This window comes from Aythya marila, assembly GCF_965140915.1.
Source record: "Aythya marila genome assembly, chromosome: 2".
Lineage (NCBI taxonomy): Eukaryota > Metazoa > Chordata > Aves > Anseriformes > Anatidae > Aythya > Aythya marila.
In genome coordinates this window covers 5572111-5598650 of record NC_139043.1, presented here as the reverse complement: position 1 = coordinate 5598650, position 26540 = coordinate 5572111, and the positions used below count along the sequence as shown (strand labels likewise).

At 46.9% G+C, this 26540-nt stretch overlaps 2 protein-coding genes across 2 annotated transcripts in view; both read right to left on the bottom strand.

Annotated features, from left to right (window-relative positions):
* Positions 1 to 383: 383 nt before the first annotated feature.
* Positions 384 to 7043, bottom strand: LOC309874720 (solute carrier family 22 member 13-like; the record flags this gene model as incomplete). The annotated part of the gene is made up of 10 exons (XM_082753204.1): positions 384 to 1149; positions 1704 to 1914; positions 2400 to 2508; positions 2989 to 3203; positions 3570 to 3664; positions 4147 to 4267; positions 4557 to 4725; positions 5419 to 5573; positions 5926 to 6029; positions 6672 to 7043. 10 exons carry the CDS (start codon positions 7041 to 7043, stop codon positions 1054 to 1056), a joined length of 1647 nt encoding a protein of 548 aa, XP_082609330.1. The 3' UTR covers positions 384 to 1053.
* A 1248-nt stretch (positions 7044 to 8291) lies between these two features.
* OXSR1 (oxidative stress responsive kinase 1) overlaps positions 8292 to 26540 on the bottom strand; it is a 66020-nt gene continuing 47771 nt past the window's right edge. The window contains exons 9-18 of the mRNA XM_082752835.1: positions 24878 to 24926; positions 22761 to 22826; positions 22397 to 22519; positions 18465 to 18500; positions 16735 to 16890; positions 14152 to 14225; positions 13373 to 13425; positions 12701 to 12769; positions 11715 to 11779; positions 8292 to 10977 (exon numbers count right to left, since the gene is read on the bottom strand). Coding sequence (XP_082608961.1) covers positions 10903 to 10977; positions 11715 to 11779; positions 12701 to 12769; positions 13373 to 13425; positions 14152 to 14225; positions 16735 to 16890; positions 18465 to 18500; positions 22397 to 22519; positions 22761 to 22826; positions 24878 to 24926 — 766 coding nt within the window. The 3' untranslated portion in view covers positions 8292 to 10902. The remainder of the gene's footprint in view (positions 10978 to 11714; positions 11780 to 12700; positions 12770 to 13372; positions 13426 to 14151; positions 14226 to 16734; positions 16891 to 18464; positions 18501 to 22396; positions 22520 to 22760; positions 22827 to 24877; positions 24927 to 26540) is intronic.

Here is a 26540-nt window from a genome sequence, read left to right as displayed (position 1 = left end):
TGGGCTCCGTCTGTATAAAGCTAGAGGTAAAAAAAAGTTTTCTTGTGGGACAGGAAGTAAGAGGAGTGGAAGCACAGGAAAAGAACATGTAAGACAAAAGTGTTTATAAAACATTTAAGAGTTGTTATAGCAAGAAGGAATAGAGTAGAGTAGAGTAGAGTAGAGTAGAGTAGAGTAGAGTAGAGTAGAGTAGAGTAGAGTAGAGTAGAGTAAGAATAGAATAGAATAGAATAGAATAGAATAGAATAGAATAGAATAGAATAGAATAGAATAGAATAGAATAGAATAGAATAGAATAGATCTGATAGTTCCCAGAAAGATTTGCACTTTTCTTCTAAGAGACCAAGTGCCACAACATCTCTCAGTTTCCCAGAACAGATAAGCTAATGTGGTCCTCCAGTCTGACACAAAACACCACTACACCCTTTCACTCAAAGCCACCAGCACCAAGGCAAATATTCTGCTTCCTCTTAGACATCCTCGTTCACTGCTTGCTGTTTATTCTACCATGTTATTTTTTTTTCAGTTCAGTATCTCAAACCTTAAAAAAAAAAAAAAAAAAAAAGAGTGTTTTAAGAGAGAGTGAGAAAACCATGCTAGACAGTCAAGAGAAATCACTCCTGCAAGTGTGAGATTGTTTTCAGTGTTACATCTGCTCTGGCTTTTTCTTTACTGAACACAGTGCTCCTTTGCTAGTCTATTCAATACTCTGGCAGGTGTCTCAACAGGAGAAAATTAACAGTCTCGCATTCTTGGAGATGGGACAAGAAAGAGAAAATATTGCATCCATCCTGGCTTCAGATTTCTTTCTCTTTTCTTTAAATAAAAAGCATTTTCTCCTGTGACAGCACTGTAGAACATGAAAGACAGCATGCAGTGTCTGAGGACAAACTATAGAGGGAGATACAGGAAGGCACAAAAGAAAAATAAGGCCAGGAATTGGCAGTGGCTGCTTGAGGAGGGTAGGTGGTGTACTGTAAATGGAGACCCTGTTTGTCCTCAGTGCTGCCACAGCACCAGGCAGCCTCAAATTAGAGCTGCTTGCAGGCCCAGCTAGAAATAAGTGGTCTTTGTGTATTCATTGTCTTGGCCACCATCTTTGACTTTCACTTGTCCATTTTCAGAGCTGCTGTTGGCATTTTCACAGGCCTAATGAAAAAGAAAAGAGTTAAAAAGCAAAGAAACACAGATTATGACTTGATAGCAGCCTTCATAATTTAGCCAAAAGACATGCAGCCTTCAACAACCTGCCTTCCCACACATCACCCACTCTCTGAGCACCCATGGACACCCTTCTCCTAAAAAAAGTACCAGGCTGCCATTCCACCCTGCCCTGTGGAGAACGGGGAGCTCGAAGCTATGAGTTGCTGAAGGCTGGAGAGCATGGATACGAGGCGTCAGGCCTTACCTGGAGATGGACAGGAGAGCCAAGGGAAGCGCCCTCCACTCTTGGGGTCCTTCCATTTCATGGACAGGAGGGCAGCAGTGACCACCATGGCACTGAGATACCCTTCTGGGATGTGTTATGGGGCAGACAACCACCATAACCCTTCCCCTTCCTCTGCAATGGGGCACCCAAATCCCTGCCTTCCATCAAAATAAGCCCCCAAAGACGCCCCCACACGCAGCCCATGCAATGCCCACGGGCCCTTCTGTGGTCCCCCTGTCCCCCGTGAGCAAGAGGAGGCAGCGCGGGGGCTCACCTGTGCCGTGGGGCGGCCACCCCTCGTGTCATCCACCAGCTCGGCGCCGCGGGTCTCGGGCAGCAGGAAGCAGAGCAGCCCCCCCAGCACGGGGGCACTGCCAAAGACGGCCATGGGGACGGCCCGGTGGTACTGCTCCAGGAGGCGGATCAGCGGGGCGATGATCCCCGCCACCCGCGCCGCCATCGAGCACAGCCCCACGCCGCTTTGCCTGCAGGAGCGAGGGGCACTGGGAGCTGCGGGCCGGGCTCGGTGCCCTGGGGGAGCAGCGCGACACCACAGGGGGAGCGCAAGGGGCAGAGCCGGCGGCCATGGCATGGTGCCTCCGCCCTGCCCTGTCACCGGCATTACCACCACCATGGTGGAGTGCCACGTCCCCTTTTCTTCCCTCCATGAGGGATTGCCATGGGTTTAGGTGCCCACACAGGAGAGCTGCACGCATCCGTGCTGCTCTCCTCAGCCACGTCAACGCTACCCTGCTGAGGGGACGGGCCACAGATGTATAGGGCAGCCATGGCGGCCATGTTGTGCCACCTCTTCCGCCCCTGCCCAGGGAACAAACGCGTCTATGGGCACGGCTGGGCTCTTGTGCCACCATTGCCACCACCACCATGCTTGGTGGGGTGCCACAACCTGTGCTCCCGTCAGGAGGCTAGCCCTGTGGGAGGGAAGCCATAAAGCCTGGCGAAACCTCACCTGATGATGGTGGGGAAGAGCTCTGCAGAGTAGACGTAGGAGCAGGAGAATGAGGCTGAGGCGGCAAACTTGCCGATGGTGGCCAGGACAGTGATCGCCACGGCCTGGTCTGAGGGGGGAAGAGAAGAGACTGTGGCTGTGAGATGGGTGGCCTGATATCACCGCTGAAGGATGGTGACTGGGGACTTGTGGTGACAACCACATCCCCTGAAGGGAGCCATTGCCACCGATCAGTGCTTGAAGATGGACTTAGGAGCATCGCTTCTTTGGATGTCACCCTCAGGACACTGCATCCATCTCACTACCCCTGCAACCTACCCAGAGGGCAGCTCTGACAGCTGAGCGCATTGCTCAGACCTACCCTCTCCTATCAGTTGGCAGGCAAAGATTTGCTGACCAAAATGGTCTGTGGGTACATGACCAAGCCCCTTGTGTCCATGGCACCAGGTTCAGCTCAGTCCCTGACAGACATGTGGGACTGCAGCCAGATGGATTGGCAGGATGGGACCTTCACCAGCAGGGGAAGTGCTGGAGCTGTCAGCTCCCTGCCCCAGAAGCTGTGCTCTCAAGGCAAGAAGAGGTTGTTCACCTTCAGGGATGCCGGTGATGATCAGACACACCAGGCCACTCAGCAGCAGGGTGCCAGCCTGGGATTTCCTCCTCCCAAACCACTGCAGCAGGAAGATACAACCAACACGGGCTGGGATTTCCACTGCTCCAAAGGCAAGCTGTGTCAGGTAGATGTCCAGACCAAAATTAGTCACGTTCAGACTCAGACCATAGTAGACGATGCTGTTAACGAACCTGAAAACAGAGCAGAATGGCAACAATCACATCTGTTAGCCATGAGAAAATACAGTATTGACCTCCACTGACAACACTTTCAGCATCAGCTGAAAATCTGATCTGATGGAAAGCTGAATCTGAAATCAGCTGAATTTGGGCATAAGACCCAACCAGTACCACAGGACTGCCAAAGCTGGGACTGCTAAGTGTTTCCCACAAGTGTTTCCCACTAAGTGTTTCCATTTCATCTAGAATAGCCAGAAAGAGCAATAACCATCAATATCATCACCAAAACACAAGGTGAATTTACAATTATGAATAACCTTCAAACCCTTCTTTTCTTCACCCAGGAGCTAGGAAAGAGGGAACCAGGCAATGTCTTACCAGGTACACGACATGATTAAAGTCACCTTCCGGAGGTGCTTCTTCCGAAAGAGATCCAGAATACTTCCAGGCTTGGTCTGTTTCTCACACTTCAGCTTCAAAATTGAGAAAGCCAGAGAGTCAGAGCAGACAAAGGAAACCCATGGCTAGCTCTTTTTCCAGATGAAGACAAAGGATAAGCTCAGTGGGAAAGACTTGTGACGCAAAGCTGCTGTGGGAGGGGTGGCAGCCCAGCGGGGCTCGGCTCCCCTGCCTATGGTGTGGCTGTGTCGTGCAATAATTTGGAGACTGGGAGGTTCCTCAGGATGAACACTTTGTCTGTGCAGGGTCCTTGGGATGGGAAGGGGTGGTAACTTCCCTGCCTTTGGGCATTTAGGCATGGAAAACCACAGAGCAGGGATCTCATGATCATCCTCCATACTTCTGAAGCCCTCACTGAAGAAAAGCCCATCCCTAAATGATCCCAGCATTCATGGAAAGATGTTTACCAAGTGAGCCCAGCTCCAAGGAGTGCTACAAAGCCACACTCAGAGGCAGGTCTCTGAGGACGAGCAGCTCCCCACACTGGTTTTGGTACCTGCTCAAGGAGATCCGGGGAGATGGTGCGCTTGTTGATGGATGCTGCCTTCTGAAGGACTTTCTTAGCTTCTTCTATTTTGCCTTTTGTCACCAGCCACCGAGCCGACTCTGGTAGCAACCTGCCAAGGAGATGGAAGCAGAAGATGCCCTGTGACCTGCTGACTTTCCTCGGAGCCCATCTCCCTGCAACCAGGCCCAGCAAGTAATGGGCACGATGTGTGATGGGAGTCCAAATGCCTCCTCCTATCAGGCTTCCCAGGGCTACATTTACGCCACATCTGAGGACCTGAAGCAAAGCAGCTACAGCTCTCCGAGGCCCAGTGGCTCAGGGAGATGTGCTGAGCTCTGCAGAAACCCCTCCGGCATCTGTCATGCCTGCGAGGAGCATGCTGCCCACCTGCCTCTTACCAGGTGAAGAAGAAAAGGGCAAATATAGGAGCAGATCCTGCAATTTCCAGCAACCTCCAGTTACGAATGCCATAGCTCAAGCCAGCCAAAATCATTTGTCCAGCGGCGAAACAGCAGTGAGTAATAAGCACTGCATGTGGTCGATAGGAGACCCCAACCCATTCCGTAGCTGAAAAGAAGAATGAATAATGAGGGTCATTGATGTGATTTCCCCTTCTTTAAGCAGTTTGTTTCTCTCCTCCAGGACCTGAGGAGAAGGCAGCAGCAGTCAGGACACTGATGTGTAACATACATGCAAGTCCCCAGTGTTTCATGAGCTGCATCACCTCTCCTTAACCCCAGGGTGTCCTGTCAGGCACAAACATAACAAGGGTAAAGTACACAAGCCTGGACACCTACAAGAGGACGTGGAGCTCATGTACCTCAGCTCTCTGCTCCCAGTGTCTGGATGTCCCCTTGCTGGGGTAAGGATTTGGGGGATCGGGGCACAAGTCAGTGGTGTCCCAGAGCCCTTGGGCTCTCTCCCTGTGTTGACCACTTCATCTGGGAGGCAGTCCCCTTGCCCTCGTCTGAGCACTGCCATCTCCCAGACACCTTGTGTGGATCTCACTCAGGCTTGGCGAGATGCTGAAGGGCAGTGACGATCAGGACCTGTCCTCACCCCTCCGTATTGCCTCCTCAGCTGCAGAAGCCACTGAGACGTGTCAAGCTGTCTGTCCTGCTCAGGTTAAAACATGAGCCATTCATTCGGGAGGACGTTTTTCAGGGTGTAATGAATGACTTTTTATCTCTTTGCAGGTCATTTCTACTGCCTCTTGAGAGACCACATCTATCTGCCTCAGGGCAAGGGCATCCTACTCACCTAAGGCCAGTAAGGTCATAGTGATCCCTGACACTGAAGCCCCCACGACACATCTGAAGGCCATGTATACGTAGAAATGGGGCACAAAGGCAATCCCCAAACCAAAAAAGCCTTGGAGGAAGATGGAGATCAGAAGGACTGGCCGGCGGCCGATCCTACAGAGGAAGAAGGACACAGTTGGTATTTAGAGACCCCGCGGGATGGTGTAGAGCCTGGAGGGATACACAGTGATTTGGAACTGTTCATCTTTCTTGAGACTACCCCCAATTGACACGTGAAGCACTCTATGCAGATGCTTTGCCCTCTTCCTTTCCACTCCATGTCCACGCAAGGCCTAAGGACCACTAGGGTCCTTAGTTAGGGTCACTGTAATTTTGGGACACTCACTGTAAGTTAGGGGCAGTGACAAAATACACAGAGTTGTGGCCAGCCAGCCCTGGAGCAGTGCACGGCGCTACACACGGCTCGTTTAGAGGAGACCACGGGCAGTTCCTCGTGTGTCCTCACCTGTCGCTGAGTGGCCCAAAGATCATGGCTCCCAGGAACAGCCCCAGCATGTAGACAGACTGCGAGATGTCCGTCAGGTCCTTCTTATCGCACACGAGGTTGAACTGGAGGAGGGAAACACAGCTGCTTTTGCTGCTGACAGGCTCTCGCCGTAGTCCCTGGGATCACAGATCCCACTCCTGAGGACACAAGTCTCCAGCGTGTGTGTGAGCTGCACAAGCGGGAGGTGGGACAGACCCCTGGGCACTCAGCGATGGCCTCAAGCAGCAGAACCTGCAGGAGAGCAGCAAGGCCAGGCAGCCCAAGGGAGCCTCCTGGTTGGGAAGTGTTGGGGGAAGCGGGGCCTCGGAGAGGGGTCCCAGCACCTGGCTGCAAAGGCCGGGCAGGGTGGGACAGGCTGCAGGCAGGACACAGGGCCCAGGGGAGACAAGAAACCTTTGGAAATGCCAGAGGCTGGGCTCCCTCATCTGGTTTTAGCCCACAGGAAGGTGCCCAGGAGAAAGTTGGAGCTGGAACGGAGGAAAGAGGGAAGGAGAAATGAGGGAGGAATGTGGGGAGAGAGTGGAAGAGAAGTGCAGAGAGGCACCCCCCGGCCAGGTACCGTGAGTGCCTCGGGTGCTGGCAAGGGGCTGTGCGGTGGGCAGAGCACGCGCTGGGCTCAGCCCCACCCCGCCTCTGCCTCGGCCTTCCCCAAAGTCCATCCCTTCCCCTGCAAGTCCCCGGGGCGTCCGAAGGCATTTACAGACCTCGGTGAGCAGGGAGGGCTGCTGTGCTGAGGGGTACACCCAGCCACTGCTGCACTTCTCCGTGGCGTTCAGGCCGTACGCCACGATGGAGCCCAGGTCCCAGTCGACGGGCGAGTACATGGAGCACTGCTCGTACGCCCCGTCCGCGCCGCGGGGCAGGGTGAGGTTCAGCTGCTCCTCCTCGGTCAGGTTGGGGCCGACGGCACGGATCCAGCTGGTGTTGCAGTAGTGAGGCAGGTCTGGAACCATAAAAAGCTGGCAGAACTGGTGGAAGGCCAGGCTGAGGCACGGCAGCATGGAGAAGAGCACCAGCCGCTTCTGAAAGGTCCCCAAATCCCCGACTGCCTTCAGAATTTCCCCGATGCCCGACATTGTCGGCTGAGTCGGGAAGAGGACAGTGCATGGGACAGGCTTTCCTGCGGGCTGGAATTAATGTTTAATCCCAAGATAAGCTCTGCAGACGTAGGCAGGCACTACAAATATGCAGTCTCTTCGGGAGAGACTCAACGCCTGGTGTTTTACACGACCTAAGAGCACCGTGTAACACATTAATCATTTCTGGGCCACCCACGTATGGTATCTCCTACTGGGTAAAGCGTGCAGGACCGACCCCGTTTCAGGAGATGTGGATCAAGGGTCTGCCAGGGCTGTGTGGGCATGACACGGGGGAAGACCGAGTTGTCTGAACCGATTGCAGGTGCTGCTCTACTCGAGCGAGCAAGGATCTCGGAGGCCAGGACTGCCCGGCGTGGTGCGGAGCTGGGAAAAGTCCAAGAAATGGAGTGATGCTAAGGGCTGGGCAGAGCCGGGGAGGAGGAAGGGCGGCCAGCTGGCTGCCATCCCAGCCCACGGGAGCCTCCGTTTCCTTCATCTCCCGCAGCTTCCCCACGAGCCCTGCGTGGGACACCCACCCTTCGTGGCCCTTCTGGGCCACCCCACAGTTTAGGGAGGGGGCTGCATGCAGGTATTTGGGGAGGGAGAATGTGGACGGTGGAAATCTGGTGTAGGGAGACAGTGCTTGAGCTGTTTTGTCACTCACACTGCATTCCCCTTTTAGGGAAATGGAAACTTCAGGAGGCGCTCACCCTCCGGGGTAAGGTTATTTTCCAGGTGCAAATTCATCGGCAGGGAGGAGACTGCGAGAAGGCGATGGGGAGGTGGTGAGGACAAGTTTGGAAAGCCCAAAGGAACGGGCAGCATGGCATGGACCAGTGACCCAGAGGAGAGCGGTGAGGTCCTGGTGCAAGGAAGCTTCAAAAAGCTTTAGGAACAACCATAAAGGGATTTCCTACAGGAAATGGAGGCTGAGAGATGTGGCTGTATCTGGGGTCTCTCACCTCCGATGCGTTTTGTTGAGGTCCTGGCTGCACTTCAGGTGTAGAGAGAAGACCTTGGAGGCACCTTTGGATCAGGTCTGTCCTGGAGAAGTGTTCAACCCTAAATGCCACCCTGACCCCAGCCCCGTGCAGACATCCATGGACCACCACCATCGAGTGCTCCCAGGGGTCACCAAGCCCCCCTTGCCCAAATAAACATCTCAGGTGGTGTGGATGCCCCTCAGACAAACCCTCAGCCCCGTCCCCAGCCAACTCGACATGTAAAGCACACGCCAAACACACGGCAATGGACAATTTGTTCTTTATTGATTAAAAATTAGAGACATGCAGTAAAATACAAAGTCCAAAAAAGGAAAAAAAAAAAAAAAAAAAGAAAAAAAAACCAGCCTGAATATTTTACATCTCTCATTATAATCTACAATACACCAAAGTTGTGAAGAGGATCCGTTTTCATTAACAGAGCATTGTCCTTAAAAGTAGGAACTTAAAATTACCGCCTGCTTTCAGGTTCGGATCAGAAATTCGCACAGAAAAAAAAAAATCCTTAATGACACTGGAAAACAATTATGAACAGCATTGGCACTTACTGGAACAACATCAGAAAAGACAGTTGTCTAGCACTGTAATAGCCCAAGTAAAAATTTTTTGGATTGCTACCCAAAACGCCTGGAGAGCTACAGAGCAAACGACATCAGTTGCTTGCTGATTTTCTCCCGTGAAGAACTACCGAGCCCTGGGTCGGTGCGAACTCACACTCCGAGTCCTGGCGTTGGGAAGGTGGGGAATAACTTAATAAATAGAGGCTGTGTTGTCACACGTGAGCGGTTCGAGTCCCACCTCTCTCAGCACCAGGACCCAGGAGGCCCCCAGGGCGTGCAGGCAGGAGGAGGAATAGCACTGCACACACCGCACCAAGACCACGTCCTCATCAGCCATGGGGCGACACGAGAAGTCTGGGTGCCAGCCCGCTTTCCCCAAACCAAAAGGCTCACTGGGGGAAGCCCTTGGGAGTGCTTTGTGTCAAATTTTTCTTTTTTTTCTCTTGTGGTAGAGCTGGCATGCACACCAGCAGCCAAACACAGCCCCCGTCAACTCCTGGCACCCACCTCCTTGGCTGCTCAGGGCTCCTGCTCAGCACCCCAGGGTGCTCTCACTCCCAGGCTCTCCTCCTCCTCTCCTTCCCCTTCCCTCTCAGCAGTCCTGGAGCTGCGGAGAGCCGGCAGCTCCACGGGGACAGAGCCAACACCCACCTACAGGCTAAAAGGAACTAGGGCAGTATAAAAAGAGCATGCACAAGGCAGGGAGCTTCCGCAGCTGCTTGTAGAGGAAAAAAAAATATATAAATATAGATTGTTCATCAGAAGAGTTGGAAATAAAAATAAGTCCTGATTGAACCCAGTCGTTCTGCTTTAACACTCTGTTTCTGCATTGTTTGTGGCTGATGGAAACCAAACACGTTTCCATCTGTGTGTTAAATTACAGGCTTCTAATTTCTGTGTAGAAAACACTCCAGAGCCAATAGCAGTTACAAAGGCCAACTGTGAAACAGTAGGAAAAAAAAAATCAACACCATTTATTATTCACATATTGCATTACAAGTGTCTCTTATCAAACGCAAAGTATAATTTATATTATTCATGTAGAAATTCAAATTCAACACCACATAGAAATACAACCTAAATACGTGTGTGACAGGGTTTCAGTGACATCCTGATCAAACGGCGAGGCTCGGGCCGCCGCCAAGGCTGACGACCCAAGCGATTAGTGCAGGAGGGACACAGTCCGGTGCTCGCTTGCCCAGTAATACCACTCTACTGGCAGTTCCTTATTGCTGTAAAACACGACAGGGATGGTTCCACGGGTACCAGTTTGCAAAGGACTGGGAAACACGTCGGGGAGGACTCGCACAGCCGGGCGTAACAGGCCGGGTCTGGAGAACAGTTCCAAGTGCATCTTTTCCACACGCAGAGTGCCACAGATCTCCTCTCCCTCTGACAACGAATACAGATGGGTTGTTGATCTGCTGCAAGACCAGAGTCCAGACAGCAGCGCCTCGTTGTTCTGCTTTGCGGACCGACTACATCTACGGACGCAGGATGAAGGACACGGTTTGCGGAAGGACTGCTTAACGTAAATCAACGGGTTCAGCCCTCATGCCACGCCTGGCACTCATGTGGAAAGAACCCAAATGATATATAAAAAAGCAAAAAAACTTAAGGCAGTTTACAAAGGGAAGCTGACTTCTAACACCTCGAAGTCAAGGAACTTCTCAGGAACGCAAACACAAGGGAAGATGGCTCTCCCTCCTGTGGGTTAAGACTTGGCTTGCTTTCTTAGGTGCAAGCATTCAAACCAGCAGTTTTAAAAATACAGCTGAAGAGAAGCAGATTTCTCAGCACTCCAGGTGACCCAAACAACATGTACATTGGTGTTTCATGTGGAAGGAGAAGGTAAAGAACAAAAAAGAAAAAAAAAAAAAAGATCCATTCAGTATTAAAACTTGTGCAAAAATAGCAAGTGAAAAAAAAAATGAAACCACATGTAAGCAAACATTTAGGCGAGATCATCAGAGCAGTGGAACCCCCACTTCGTACTCAGTAGTATTTTTCTTTAAAGTAAGGCAATAATAAAACGAACATGCAGGCAATGACGTGTTGGAGCTGCATGTTTGAGATGACATACAAAAACATGAGACTTGTTTACAAAAGGTGTAAACGCCATCGGTACTTTCAGGAAGGTTTGTGATCCTATTAAGGAAAATGTTAAAGCTTCTAGGAAGGGGGCTGTAGTTCAATTCTTTGGCAGTAGTGGTTTTTTTTTTTTTAGGCTAACAGAAGCATTACGAATATGCACATGTGGGTTCTCTGTTGGGAAACATCTCCTGGGACCATTGTTTAGCTGATGCTGAGCTGTGCAAATCCTATAAGTTTGCCATCATCGGGAATATCTGAGCCTTCGACACCGGACGCCTGGAACACAAGGAACAGAGATGCAAATAGCACCAGACATGCTCTGCCCTGACACCGTGCTTCCTACCACGAGGTACATCAGATACAGGCTGGGGAGGGAGCAGGTACAGACAGCTGAGCATTGCGTTCAGTAGCCAGCCCTACCCAAAGTTAAATTGTTTTTTTTCCCTTTTTTTTGGAGTTAGGAAGGGCTGGGACTGAAGCTTTGCCAGTGCCTGCTCTGACTAGGGCTACGTGCACTAAGTGGGGAGAAAGAAGCAAAAACAGCTTATTCATGGAAAAGGTCAGAAGTAACATAATTCACTGCTTTCACTACCACCCATCTGGTTACACCCTTGCGGTGCTGCTATAATTCCCTGTGCCTTTCACCACCTCTGAAGATTTCATCTGCTGTTACCTTGCCTCTTCCAGCCTCTCTTAGCCGCCCCAAACCCCCAAATTTCTTCCTCAAAGACCCTTCTCCCCCGTTCTCCTCCAAGAAAGGAGCCAGTGGCACTTCTTAGCCCACTTACCTGCCACTTCTGGGCCGGTGTACCCTCCAAGCCCAAAATACCCCCAAAAAAACCTTTCTGTAACATTTTGGTACCTTTAGTGGCCGGGACAGGGCAATGCCTGTGTTAGCATTAGATTTGGATTGCACACATTAGATGCCTACAGGAGACGACCACAGGCACCTCTGTGCAATGCTTTATCTTTGCGAGTGACAGCTGGGGCAGTTAGGGAAGAGGGATAAATACCAGTTTGAAAGTGACGGATCTGTTTGCCTGGGGCTCTTCCACAATTTTCTGCAAATTAGCTGCGACTGAAATCACACACAGACAACAAGAAAAATGGGCAAATGTTAGGACAGGCTGGAGAAAAACCATCCCAAAGTCACAAGGCCTCTTTATAGGACTCCAAATTAGAATTGTTTAAAAAGATACATGAAGTTCAGGCCTCCATTAGGCTCAATCTATTTCAATCGAAAGCTTTACACTGTGAAAACGCTGCCACTTGTTACAATGCTTTTTTTTCAAAGGTTTTTCCTCAAAGTGATGGGATTAGAAACAATGAACTAGCCAATTGCACCTGAAAACCCAGTTCCTGCTGCACTGTCAGCCCTCCCAGATGCTGCAGGCAGTGTTTAAGGAAGTCTTGCTAGCTGTAGCTGAAGCACACGGGTACTGTTAATGGCTTAAAGTTTCCCCTGCTGCATAAAGGGACACGTTTGTTTAGGAATCTGTTGCTGGAGGTAGCTGTTCACATGCACTCGAAGTGCAGCAACACGTGCTTTTGCCTTAAGCCAACTGCACCACGTGCGCTTCACACTTCCTTCCACAGCCTGCCTTAAAATGAAATAAAATTTTAAAAAAACCTGGCTGATTCCACTCCCAGACCTCTCTTGTACAGAGCCTCTCAGCAGCACAGGCTCGTGCAGCAATTTGGCAGCGCCTGTGTCAGATGAGCTTGATTTAGCTCATGCACTGATTAGCCTTCGTTTTGCATCACAAGGAACATTTGCTTCATCATCTTTCCAACCAGATCATCTGCCTGTGAACTGACGGTTGCCTAAATGCACTAGCACAGAACTGCCGCTAGAATTAAAATTAACAGCAGTTTTGCAGAGCTGTTGGAGAAGAGGCCAGAGGCCAGAGAGAACTTTCCTCGTACCCACTCATCAGGTCACTGTAAAGATGCAGAAGTGACTGAAATGGTTAGAGCAGACGAAATCGTTTGTACTTACCTATTACCAGATCTCTGCCATCAACAAGCCCTGCTGAAATTAGTTCTTGAGACACACCATCAGCAGTATCTGTGGGGGAGAAACACAAGAGCCAGTTACCAGGCACAAGAAGTTGTCCAGCTGATGGAGGCATCGTGCAAACCTCAAAGAAACTTGTGCAAACCAAACAGCAAAACTGTTCTTTACGACTTTCCACGTGGAGGGCAACAGCCCAACAAACTGCAAGATCTGTGCTGAGATGTCCCTCAGTCAATTCTTCTCGCTACAAGTTTTAAAGATGGGAGCAAACGCCACAGAAGGGCAGGGGAAGAAACACTCGCACACACTTGTGGGTGTCAGCGAGCCTGCTGCCCGCAGCACTGCAGTGAGGCAGCTCTGAGCTACGCTGTAAAACTCAGTAATTTCACTGAAAGTCTGAAACTAAATTCAGCTCCGTAAAATTCTCTGAATGCCTGTGCCTGCGTCGTGTCCATGAGAGTTTTACTGCAGTGGTCTCTGACAGCAGTGCTCCGAGCACTTGCTAACAGCCCAGACATAAGGCAAGCCTTGGAATATCCTTTTAGGAAAGCCCCACGGACAGATGCTTCCACAGACACAACTGAACAACACCGAACACCAAAGATCCCCTTCACCAAACCCACCCTGACATGCAGGACTTTCACACCAGCTCACCTCTCCCTGGGGTAAATTCAAATCGGATATCATTGAGTTCTTTTTTCGAATTCCTGTGGGAAGAAGAAAATTTTATACAGGAGAGAACATTTCATTGCACCGAGCGGTGCCCAGGAGAACGTGTTATCACTGCAGAATCAGTCTGTGAGGAGAGCTGAGCTCACCCCTGCACCTTTTTCCCCTTGCAGGGCAAAAACTGCTCACTTGGCTGTGCTTTGGGAAGCCAGGCTCTGTGTTGGCTGCCTGTCAACTTCCCAGACCCGACTGGGCTGAATTTCAGGATACACGAGGGCCACAACGTGGTGTAAGGCCGCTTACAACCCTTTGTGGAGTGCCCTTACAACCCTTTTTCTCCTTTCTCTAGGGACATAAACCAGAATCCACGTCTTGAACGGGATAAACAGCTCTTCGATCTCAGAACTGGCTGATGTCTAAAGCTGTGCCTCAATACCCCGATGATCCACAACACAAGGACCCCTGAATCCCTCACCCCATGTAGGGAACCCAGCTAATTCTTTCCCTCCCAGCCCACTGGAGTTTGGGAGATTTATACAAATACCAAAACCTCTTTCAGCCTACAGTTCTTGCCAGGCTGAAGAAGCAGCAAAGATGAAACCTGCACCCAGGGTGGATGAAATCCAAATCCAAGCTGACAAACACTACAAGGCCACCACCCTTTTAACCGAAAGGGCAGATGGCAAGGTGGGCTACAGAAATCTCCCCGTGTCCCTCTCCACAAAGGCTCACCTTACCAGAACAGGGCAGTTTTGTGTCCTTACCTTAACCTTAGTACGAGGCTGATGGGGACTTTCGTTTCTTCCTGTACCGGAGCTGGAGCAGGGGCAGGTGGGGCCTGCAATAGGATTAAGTTATGTTAAAACAAAGACCTCCTTTCTCTAGTATTAAACCTACAGATAACCTCCATCGACTGTAAATACAAATTAAAGTTTAACCCATCGTTGGAGCCATGACACTACCGTGAAAAACAATGAGTATTAAATGGAAAAACTTTATGCTTAAACAGTAATTCAGGAGGTTCTCCGCAGTTGTCTTTAAAAGAAGAAAAGCTACTGAGCTATGAGAAACGTCAAATCAGCAGGAAACTTCAGAAAAGGTGCTAAACGTAAAGAGACTGCTTGCTTTGCCTCAAAAACTAAGGTTTTGGGGCACTCATGACAGCTTCAAGACCTCACGTGCTTTAATCCCTGCCCCAAAATATCTGATTTTAAAAACTGATACAGTTGTGAAGAGCACCTAGGGAAAAATAATTGGTAGATTAGCATATTCTTCAATGACTTTTTAGTGAAATTGAAGACTTTAGGAGCATCTAGCAGTGAATTCAGAGCTGCCTATTCTCACTTCTAAATTATCACTGAGTAATTATTGGCGCACGCAGTCAAAGCATTTTATAGTGCTCAGCAGCAGACTTCCAGTGGGAAGGATCCATCTTTCTAACACTAGTGAGACTTCCAGTGAAGTACTAATTATCAATCAAACTCCACAAAAAGAAGAAAAAAAACAGAAAAAAGTCAATCACTCTTCCACTGTGCAAATCATCTCTGCTGCACGTGCAGAGCCAGGAGTTTTAAATCTGCAGTAACGAGACAGACAATGCCTGGCTGATAATTGAAGCCTAGAAATCTTGACCAAGTTCTTTTCCATCTAAATTGTTTGCTTTTTAATGAGAGAAAATGATCGCCCTTTGTCTGAGAGGAGTATTTTACTCCATCTGTTGGTGTTCTCGTGCTACCGACCACACTTTTGGTCTTGTTGAAGCCTGAAGGAGTTTTTTTTACCAGCTCAGTGAAAACAAACAAGAGCCCACAAAGAGCCCATCGGTCTGCAGAAAGGTAGCCAGGGAGTTAGAGGAACCGAAAGAAAGCTATAAGGAGGTGCATGCTGACACAAAGAGCCATAAAGAAGAGCGGGGTGACACACGGAGCTATAGGGAAGGACGCAGTGACACGGGGGCATGAAGTTCACCTCAGGCCAAGCTACCAACAAACGAGCTATTGGGGACGAGTGGCAGGGAGCAGGATACTCTGCTAGTGCAAATCAAAACACTCCGGTTGAGGCCAACGCCGCTACATCAATTCACTGAGCTGACAAGTCCCGGCCTTCACTGCTGCTGCAGTTTCAACTGCTGCATGAAATTCAGGGATTAAACACTGGCCCCTTTTCAAGAGATTTGAAAGGATTTGATTTAAGCGTTAAAGCTACTTTTACCGTAGCCAAGAATGTGGCAGCCCCCAGCCCTCCTGGTTTTGTTTAATGACTAAAGCATCAGCTCTAATGGCTTTGTAAACAGGAACACGAGCTGACTGCAGGGAAGTGATACACGGATCTTTTCGCTTGCTTTACAAGAAAAATAACGGAATGTTTCTAGGAAGGACTCATTTCAGTTATTTTTCTAACCCAGGCTGCCAAGTTTCTTCCCTCTGGCTCTGCCAAGGGGTGATGCTATCTTGGACCTCTCCGGCAGGGCCAGCCTCTGCCCACCAACAAATAGGAACATTAGTGCCTTTTATAAAGAGGTGCCATCACTCAGAAGCCTGGCAAACTCAGCGGTGCTTTACTCCAGCAAGCCACAAGACGTGTTCCAAGTATCTCAGTAATGATTTGGTTTGGCCATTTGTCTCTTTTTAAACACAAGTCAGTGCTCTTTCCCAACTCTGGCACGTCTGCCTAGCTGACCTATTCCCTACACTTTAAAGTGATGTAGCTAAAAATTAAACAGGGGCTTGTCGAGCTTTTACATCCCCTGCTCTTCCCCTCCAGGATCAATTCTGCTCAAAATGGATGTTTGAAAAGTACCGCAAGATTCAGAGCTTCCCAAAGACAGAGTTTCTCTGCTGTTTTTGACTGCTCCAAGGACAGTTTCAGGCTTCCTGTCTCTCCTTTGAAGCCAGGAGAACCTGGATGTTCTGCTTTCTTCTTCTTTTTTTCTCTCCATTCTTATTCCACAGACTGCAGCCATGCTGAGACACAATCAGAACCTGTTTGTGCTGCACCTTAAACACGCTGCACCTCTTTAAACACCAGGAACAAGCAGCTGCCACTCAAACGACTACGACTCTCCCTTCTTACCTTTAACCCTGCCTCAAGCCAAACATTACACTCCCTGAAGAGCAGGAGAGCATAAATCACTGCTCACCCACGGAATATGAACAAAAAACTGCTGAGCCCAGACTGGCTGTCTTCATTTTTGCAAACCAGCAGGCCAGCTGTCTCTTCTATGCAAGCAGCAGCACTACGGCAACCCCAAACAAACAATTTCTAAGGGTTTAGCTCATTTTAGCATGTCTTGAACAGAACAGTGAAGTGCAAAGCTGAAAGCTGGCATGAAGGCTGTCAGATCTCACCTGGGCTGCTGCCGGGGCTGCTGGAGGAGCCTGGCTAGGTGGAGGTACAGCAGCTTGAGGTTGTGCAGGTACTTGTCCTGCAGCCTGAGGTAGTTGAGTAGGTGCCTGTGCTGGAGCACTGAGCGAAGGACCTGGCGGCTCGGCCGATGGGAATAGCTGCAAGCAAAAAGGTGTTTGAAGGAGTTAAAAAAAAACTCAGAGTTTGGACTCAAGCACTTGCTTCCCACAGAGTAATTGTTTGCCACATAAATCACGTCGAGAAGTTTGATGCCAAAGGCATTCCCAGGCCCCAAGGACACTAGCACTGATCCCAAGTTGGTGTTCAAGAGGTTTAATGTTTCCTTACGTCCAGGGACCCTTCTTGCCCTGCCATTTTCAGTTTTATTCACCAGTAAAGCAGGATAAGAAACCAAGACAGCAGCATGACCGTGGATCTTGGACCAAAATTAAATATTGATGCTAGCAAGGCTGGATGCATACAGACCATATCCTACCTTGGAAGAGAGCAGCCCTGTCCAGTAATTTTCCCTTTCTCAAAATCTGAGGCCTATGGATATTTTGTAGTAGCCATGCAGTCAGAGCACAGCAACTCTGCTTTGCTCTGTACTTCTCTTCAGAGAACACAGCCTAGCAAAGCACTTCAATATCTATCAATAATTTATCTGTTCATAAAACAAATGCCAAGAGTCAGAGCACTGGGGGATTCAACAGAAAAGTGCATTCAGACACAGTGCAAGCTCTTCCAAAAAAAATGTGTGTCATATAAGGGTGGTGGAAGGAGATAAATGAGTAACTTTTTTGTTTGTTTGTTTTTTAACCTCTCGACTTATTCAAAACAGAGAATTTGATTTTGGCGTGGTAGCCAAAGGACTGTAAGCTTGCTGGCTTCTTCAGTGCGCCCTCCGACTTACTGCACTCAGGTAAAGGAAATGTAACTCACCTTGCACGTTTAAAAGCCTGGGCATTAGACCTTCAAACTACAACATATATCAAGGGATGGATCGCAGTGGAGAAATTCAACCCAAACAGATCACGGTGTTCATTTTTTTTCTTTCAATTTAGCCTGTGCTTAAAATTGCACTCCCAGACCTGTAGTCTTTCTTATAATCATTCCTTGCAAAGAGGTGAAAGTAGAACAGGGCAGCCTAACCCAAAACTGATTTCTAGGAGACCGACCTCTCTATATCTTCCCACACAGGTAGGGAAAGGAAAGGCATGACACATCCTCTAGAAGATAAACAGTCTCTATCACCGAAAGATAAGATATACTTATATTCATAACATCAGAAACACAGGACAGAGCTGAAGGCAGATTATAAATTGCAGCTGAAGTTTTGTTTATGATCTAATTCTATCAGAGATTTATTTCACAGTTTTCAGCACAGCTGCCAAACCAGTGAATTAGACCATGCTTAATAGACCTTTAAATTTTTTAAAGCAATCAGAACACCGTTGTTCTGTTTAGATTCTTCTTGCAATCAATTCACTTACAAACTTTTGCCACAGCAAGTGAAGTTGAAAAGATATGCACTAAACATATCTTAGAATGACCTCTTAGCATTAAATAGGCAATGATTAATTTTCTTTTTTTAAATTTCAAGCACAGCACAGCCAGATACTAGCTTCTAGTTTATACAATATTGTTTTCAAAGGCTAATAAAAACACACTCCTTGTAATAGAAATAATAAGAAGTCATCATTTCAGGAAGCAACTTGCATTTAAAACTTACCTCTGAATTCTGTACAGGTTCTTTCACTCTGGGAGACTGAAAAAAAAAAAAAAAAAAAAAACAAGAAAAAGTTATTATTGCCTTGACAGAAATTAAATTTACTGATGAAAAGGACCTTTCAGAGCCACATTGAACAAATGAAACCTACATTGTTTTCAAATTATGTATACATATTAAGTTTCATAATGAAATGGAGGCCACAGTCTGTTGCCAACCTAATCATAATACCTCAAAACCTGCAGTCGTGCTGCAGGATTGCAGTTGACAACCAGTGTATAAACTGCTGTAATAATTAACCAACAGCAAAACCGAGTCCCCTTGAAGATCATTCAGATTGGATCAAATTGCTCACACACTGAGATGGCAAAATCCATTTGAAGCTACCCAAGTCTTGCAGAGAAATACAGGAAACAGATCAGCCTCAGCCTTCCACGTGCTGCTTTAGAGAAAGAAGTCTCTTGCCTGCTTCTTCTCGCCCTTGGACTCTGCACCGTGCTGTGCTCTCCATGAGAGAGAGCAGAAAACTGATGGCCGTGCACGAGTTCAGCAGTACAACTACCAGAGGAATGGAGAGGAAAGTGCAGTCAAAGCAACGTGGCCAGGCCTTGCTTATCAATAAGCAAAGACAACGAGAATCAGTTGTTTCACGTGAGCAGAAAGGAATTGCCAAGCATTCCAGGGAATTTCTGCAATTAGGATATCCTGCAGCTCTGACTCCTAACGGGTCAATTACTGCCTGGAGATAAGATAGGTCGGGTGGCTTGGTCCACGCTGGGATTAACAAATTAAATGTTCTTTCTGTGCCTAGAGGTCTAAAAGACAGGTTGTGGTCAGGACGGGATGAGTCTGACAGAAGAAGAAAAGTTTCATGGTGCTACTGACTAGAGGCAGTTAGTTTATGAACTAACCAATGCCACTAATTTAACCAAAGCAGGTCAGGGTGATTTGTAATGGATGACCCAGAGGCACCTCAGGAGAGAAAATAAAAGGTTTTATTCACAGAACAGCCACTTGCAAAAAGCCCTCTGGCCAAGAGGAGGAGGAACAGATCCTTCCCAGTGACTAAGTGAGGACAGGGTCAGGAAAAAAGTCACGCAGCTGGAAAGGTAAAAGCTGAAATCCAACCTGGAAGGGTAAAGGCTGAAACCCATCTCGATATGTCAAGCCTTCACGTGACAGTGACCAGGAAAAGACAGAAAATGTGGCATTGCTCCCTGAGACAGACAGCCACGCTCCACATCTGCAGGCTACAGCTTCAGTGCTGCTCTTTCAGGCAGAAAGTTCACAGCTAGGGTACCCGGATGCCTCGAGGAATAACTAAAAGGAGCTTGTCTGAAAGATCACAGTGTGCCAGACGCTGCACAGGCAAGTTTGGGGACACTGGCCCTGCCCCACAGCTACCAACCAACCCAGATCAACAGCAGAAAGAGGTAAACTAAGGAAAAACATGAGCAGGCAGAATGGAAATAAGATAAACATCAGAAGTCATTTATTTAAGGCATAAGTAGGATGACTTCGGGGATGTGCTTAAATATATTAATTTATTTTTGCCTGTGTAACCCAAGAAATGAGCAACCAGTGAAATGTGACCACACCAAACAGTATTACATAGATTTACTGAGTAATGGAAGGTGTACGATTTAAAAACCCACACACTGCAATTGTTTTAGTTTGAATTCAAGGTTTTAAATGCAGAGAGCAAGGAAGTTCAGCAAGGATTCAGATATAAAATGTAACGTTGAGCCAGCAAGTTCGCATATTCAACCAATTAGGCAGAAATTTCTGGCTCCGTTTACAAGAACTTGTCTGCTTTCAGGTGCACTCCTAGCAACAGACTTGTAAAACACACATTTGTACATATTAATTTCACCCTCTTTTTTCTGTAAAGTGAAAACAAGCAAAAAAAATGCAAACACTTTACACATAAGCTTTTATACAGGATAGGACTGAAGTGTTTTAGCAAATAAAGTCAATGGGCAAACTATCCTTTTAGGGTGACAGCAGTTAAATGCAGGTGTAGCTGGAATAAAAGGTGACACTTAGTGAATACAAATCATTCAATTCAACAATTTAGTTGAAATTGCAATGGGATTACAGGCAGGTGGAATTTATACGGCATTTGAAATATGGTCAAAACACAGCATTGACACTAGATCTCAGTAATATCCCTGTATTTGGAGCAAACATTGGCAGTTTAGATCCAAGTCTTAAGACTGCTTGAAAAGGGATCAAATGGAAGAGGTGCACAGGCATTCCTGTTCTTTCACCTGAAGAAAATAACTCAAAAGCTGTGCAGAGAAAAGACACCCAGGGAAGGACTCAGGCACCTAAGCAGACAGGTAGCGTGGTGGCCTCCATACTGGTTTTGGTCTCCTGAAGATCCACGTTGTATCTACGCAGGGTGTCCCCAAAATGTCAATATTCTTCTACAATTAGAGTAGCTGAATGCAGACCTGCTGCTCCAACAACCATCCCTTGTTAAAAGACTAAAGGCTTCCTGAATGGGAGGCCTAAAAGTTAAGGCCAAGCATGGCCTAAATTAAAGAAATCAGAACAGACAGAAGTACAAGGAGCTATGCCAAAGCTCCGAGGAAATAAACTGGCTTGAAAAGGAGCTTGTAAACATGTGTTTTTTTCTGTGTAAAAGGACTGAAACAATTAAGTACTGTTCAAAACACAGCAAGCAGAGTTAATTCATAGGATTATGAGCTTAGATACAAGACAAAATGAATTCTAAGTACTCCCTGAAATAGAGATAGGGTCTTTTACAGTATTCCATCCTAAAAATTGATCATTTTAGCCTACAAGAGCTATTTAGAAGATTTGAGCTTATGAATAACAAGAGGAAATGACCTTAAGTTGAGCCAGGAGAGGTTTAGGATGGATATTAGAAAAAAATTCTTCACTGAAATGGTTGTGGAGTATTGGAACAGGCTGCTCAGGAAAGTAGTTGAGACACCATCCCTGGAGGTCTTCAAGAAATGTTAGATGTAGAGCTTAGAGACATGGCTTAATGGCAGACTTGGCAGTGCTAGGTAAAAGGTTGGACCAGGTGGTCTTGGAGGTCTCTTCCAACCTAAATAATTCTGTGAATGTCAGTAGTACCCACCTGGAACCAAGAGATCCTCCTTGACTATATCTGAAGCTTGATACAGTAAGCTCTTTTAAAGTCACAATAGCTATTGCCACAAATTACTATGTGGAATTATTGTATTAATAATAAATTAAAACATTTAAATTAATACATTTATTAATAATAATACCTTTAAACCCCCAAGCATTTCTAAAGATGCTAAAGACAAAATCTTGTTTTTAATGTTTAAGTATCTACACAACCAGCAGTAGAAGGAAAGAGAAAAATGAAAGTTACAAAGCAATAAATGCTTCAAACCAAAAATGTTTGCTTGTTTTTTCCCTTTCATATTGAAAAGTTTCCTTTAAATGGCTTCCTTTAAAAAGTTTCCTTTTCGGTGTAACTGGTGGTACAGAGCTAGGCCCGCTGTGGGTCAGCTATCAGCCCTAAGCACAGGCCACACCGATTTCAGTTCCATCCTGGAGAGGGCAGCAGGACAAAATCTCTCCTGACTCTTCCAGAAGAAAGCATCTCGAGCAGGCAGCACCCTTCAAGAGAACATCCCAGCTCGAGTGCATTAGTATGCTGAGACGGGAGCAGGTCGCCTGACTTCATGTTCCCAATTACGCCCAACAGCCCTGAATTAGAGCAGCTGCGCCCCAGGATGAGTACAGAAAAGAGATCAATAGGCTTATTTTAACCTTCAGTCAGCTTTCTCTGGTTTGGCTGCAAACTCAAGGGGCAGGATAACAACAGCTGAACCTTACTTCAAACAAGGCTGCATGCTTCCCAGAGATATACTATAGAGACATACTATAGATAGGAAACAAAGCTGAGATATCAGAGTTTGAGGACCCACCCTGAGCTGTGAAATTGCTGCTCTGCCTTCCTCGCTTTCTTCGTCTAGTTCGTCATCGCTCCACTCCCAGCCACCATCTTCAGTCTTATGAAGACGTCCACTGGAACCTGGGACTCTCCTTACCTGCTCAGCACAAAGACAGAGAAAAGATATCAAGAAGACAGCTTCTACAATTTTTATTATTATTATTTTTTTAAGTAGAAATGCACAAGAGCATCTTCAGCCAGGGCATTCAATTATTTTATTAAAATACCTTAGCTCTATCTAGAAAATGCTATACTACTATAACTCATAAAAAATGTGAAAAAAAAAGTATAAAAACTAATACAACTGTAATAGCAAGAGCCCAGGAGCTTTACAGTACCTTTTTGGATCTTTCAGTAATTGTCGGTGCTCTCTGCAACATCTTCTCTTGTAAAAACTCTTTATTCTGGGAAAAAAAAAAAAAAAAAAAAATGAACATTTACATTGCTGAAAATACCCTTTGATTCCTTCAGTGCCTCTGAAAATGAAACTGCTTCAAGTATTTTTAGCAGAAAGTGTTTTATATGCTTCACACTCTCCTCCCCTCAAAGAACTGAGCTCTAAAAAAAGTTAATCACTGTCTTCCTTTGGACTACAGTATATGGTCTTTCATCTTAAATACCTTTTAAATTAGCAGTTGCACTTTTCCTGCACGCACTGATAAGAAGTTAACGATTGAGGAGCTGTATAAAAGTGTCTGATTTACTGGGGAACGTGATCATACTCGTTACATCACAGCATCTGATATCCTGCTGAGACGTTTTAGGTTCTTCCCTTTGCAGATCTTACAGCATCTGGCTCTAGCCACTTTGCTGTTTCCTCTCCCGAAATTTATGCCTGTCCTACTGTCAAAGGCAAGCCTCAGATGTCAGGCCAGGACGCGGGAAGCCCCATACGCATGGGTAATGAGACGCAGGAATTGGGGCAGCAGGAGTTAAAGTACAAGCACAGCACGTGTGAAGTTTAGAGAGGAAGTAAATGCAGTCATCACGGTAAGTTAAATATTGGGGAACTGCTGTGATGCTTTGCTGTATTAAATTTCCTCAACCAGCTGCATTTTGATACATGGCTCTCAGCATTATCAAAACACACTTTGATATAATATAAACTGGGTTTATATTTGGTTCAGTATAAGCGTGTAGAAGCTGGACTCCTCAAGTTACAGCTGTCAGTTTGGCAGTGGCCGACGTCTGAAAATCATTTAAGACTGAGTGCTAACTGGCACATATTTTCACTCTGGGTTTAAGCATTGCCTCTTTTACAATAACGTTAATTTTCTATCACCACATAAGCTAATATGTTACTCTGTCGCCGTTTAATGAAAGCATGAAAGAGATTTTGTACACGGTGAAGTGTGACGTGAACTAAAACGTGAGCCAGAGAGAAAGGTCAGCAATGCGTAACCCATGTGTAACCTCCTTGTCACTTCGGACACCAAATGTGCATTCAGTACACAGCCGCAAACACTTCAGTTGCCTAAAACCCCATTAGGGATAACAAAAAACTAGTTAATGCTGTCAAGAGTGCAGACATCAACTAAACTTGCCCTAAAGCAACCTCTTACATTTCCTAAGCTGGCTCACCCTCTAGACTTCCTTGGCTGCACGTACTGGATTTGTGTTAACGTTAATAGGACACCCTGCTCCTTTATGCATGCCCAGATGTGGCCACTCCCATATAAACACCTCCATTTGGGGAGCCGAATGCTACTTTCTTTACGTTTCACTACTTTCATTAGGTGCTGACACTGCTACGCTGTCCCAGGTTCAGATATCTCTGACACTTTCCTGGTGTTCTGCTGTAAACCCCATTATTTTGATGACAAATATACCAAAGAGAAAAAAAAATAAGCACACAGAAAACGTTTCCTCATTCCCCTGGAAATTAAATTCTCCCTTATTTTGGTTTGTGTCCCTCGACAAGATGTCACAGATGGCATCGGCACCGATCGGCAGGCACTAAGTAGGTAAACGCTCGCTGGCTGTTTGCCCTATGGCTATAAACCAGAATTTCCCACTATTTTATGTCATAGGATTTTCACTTTCCATAATATAGGGCATAATAGCATCAGGTAACCCTCCACACAGTGAGCCTTATTCACTGTTTTGCATAGAGACTGATCAGAGAGCTCACTAAAGCACAAGCTACAGCTCCTGCCACGGAGACCCTTATGGCCGGCCACGCAGCCAGAATGGCACCGGGACAAGAGGAGAAAAAAGCCCAAACCCACTGAAAAGCCATTTAAACGCTCGAGAATTTCTAAATAATTTCTCCTGATGGTGGCATACGCGAGGAGGTAGAGAAGAGAGGTTTCATTCTGTCCGTTCACAATGCCCCATTCAGCTCAGCCAGCTATGCTGGCCCCCGCGCCACTAAAGCTCTCCCCATACCTAGCATTCATCTGCTAACTCCTCTCTCCTCCCTCTGCACAGATCGGTTTAGGAAGTGTTTTCTTACCTTTGCTTTCGTGAAAAATTTGTGTCTTAAAAGCTCTGCTGCTGTAGGTCTGTGGATAAAAACAGGTAGAGAAAAAATGTTATAAATGTTCCCTTTCGGTGCAAGAGTTTTCCAGCTTGTTGCAGCTGTAACATGACAGCTCCTAAGGACATCAGCTTCTCCTGTACAAGTGCCCTACAAATCACTCAAAGTAAATTTTACACCACCAGTCCTTTAAGTGTCAGGGCATTCTGATCAAAGCCTGCTGTGAGTTAACTGGGCAGAGAACGGCCCCGTTTTGATGCTGAACATGGCTCTCAGAGCCTGGCTGACAGGAGCACAGGAGGAATTTGCTGCCAATTGAGACAAAGGATCCTCACCTAGAGCAGGAGGCAGGACTTGCCACGTGCAAGTGGCTGAGCTCTTGCAGACACACCTGATTGTATATGTGCAATTAGTTCTATTCAATGCACGTGGGACAAAGAACCTTTGTCTAACATCAAGTCCAAATTATTTTCCCTTTTCAGTTGCACTTTAGGACCAATATTGAGAAGTAAAAGCCATCCCTTGGTCAATTCAGGAGTTTTCTAAAGACTGAGACAGCTGCACAGCTGCTTGAACGTATCTGATTCTGCAAGTTGCTTTTCACAGGCAACCTCCTGCTCCTATAGTAAAGATGATGACAGCAGCTGTTGGTGGTGTTTGAGAAGAGGGGGATGCCACCATTCCAGGTGATTACGTTTAATTTTGATCAGTGCACATTCTAACCTGTAGGGGCAGGACATGCTTTAAAAATGAGGAAGAAAAATATCAAGCTGGGGGAAAAAAAAAAAAAAAAAAAAAAAAAAGCTGCTATCGGCATTTATCAAGCACTCCACTGGATTCATTAAGCCTTTCAGATGTAAAGCTGGTTAGAAGAGAGAGACCCCATCTCACGACGTGTAAGAAGCTTTTGTTCCAGGATCTGTCACAGGAGGGAACTGCAAAACATCTTCATTATTTGTAATTTAGGAAGGGACTTTTCCCTTTCCAGAACCAGTTTGCTTACTGAGGACAAAAGAAAATTAAGTGGTATAAACGTAAAAATCAATCTGTGGCAATGCTTCTTTGTGTTTTGTTTTATTTTGTTGTTTTTTTTTTTTAATCTTACATTTGAAGGAATGCTATTCCTAATGCAGGACAAAGATGCCTTTAACCAGCTTCGCTGAGGCTCTCCTGTGTGACGGGCTGTGGGTTTTAAGCAGTGCTGTAGGCAGCTGGACCTTCACCCAGCTTCAGACGCTGCCACAACACAACAAAATAAAGCTATCCTGGGAACCACAGCATGCACACCACCCCCTCGGTGGTATTTCTAACACCACGCAGTGTCAAGCTACTGTTAGGAGGAAGACTGGAAGTGTTGTCAGGTCACTTGAGCAATCTGTATTGACGAAAACACGTCAGGTAAAATTTGCCAGTGTTTTTTCCTTAATTTGTCCCCCCCAAAACAAATACGACGTAATTAATCAAGTCAAAACGACGCAGAAAGCCTTCTTTACGCTGGCAAATTTTAAAAAGTTTGTTTACGAAGCTTTGCAAATAAACCCATGCTGCCCAACGTGTAATTGCTGATCTACAAACACCGAGCAGCTTTGACCAGAAACAAACCATGAACTGCAGCCACCTGCTGGAGGCGGCAAGGGGG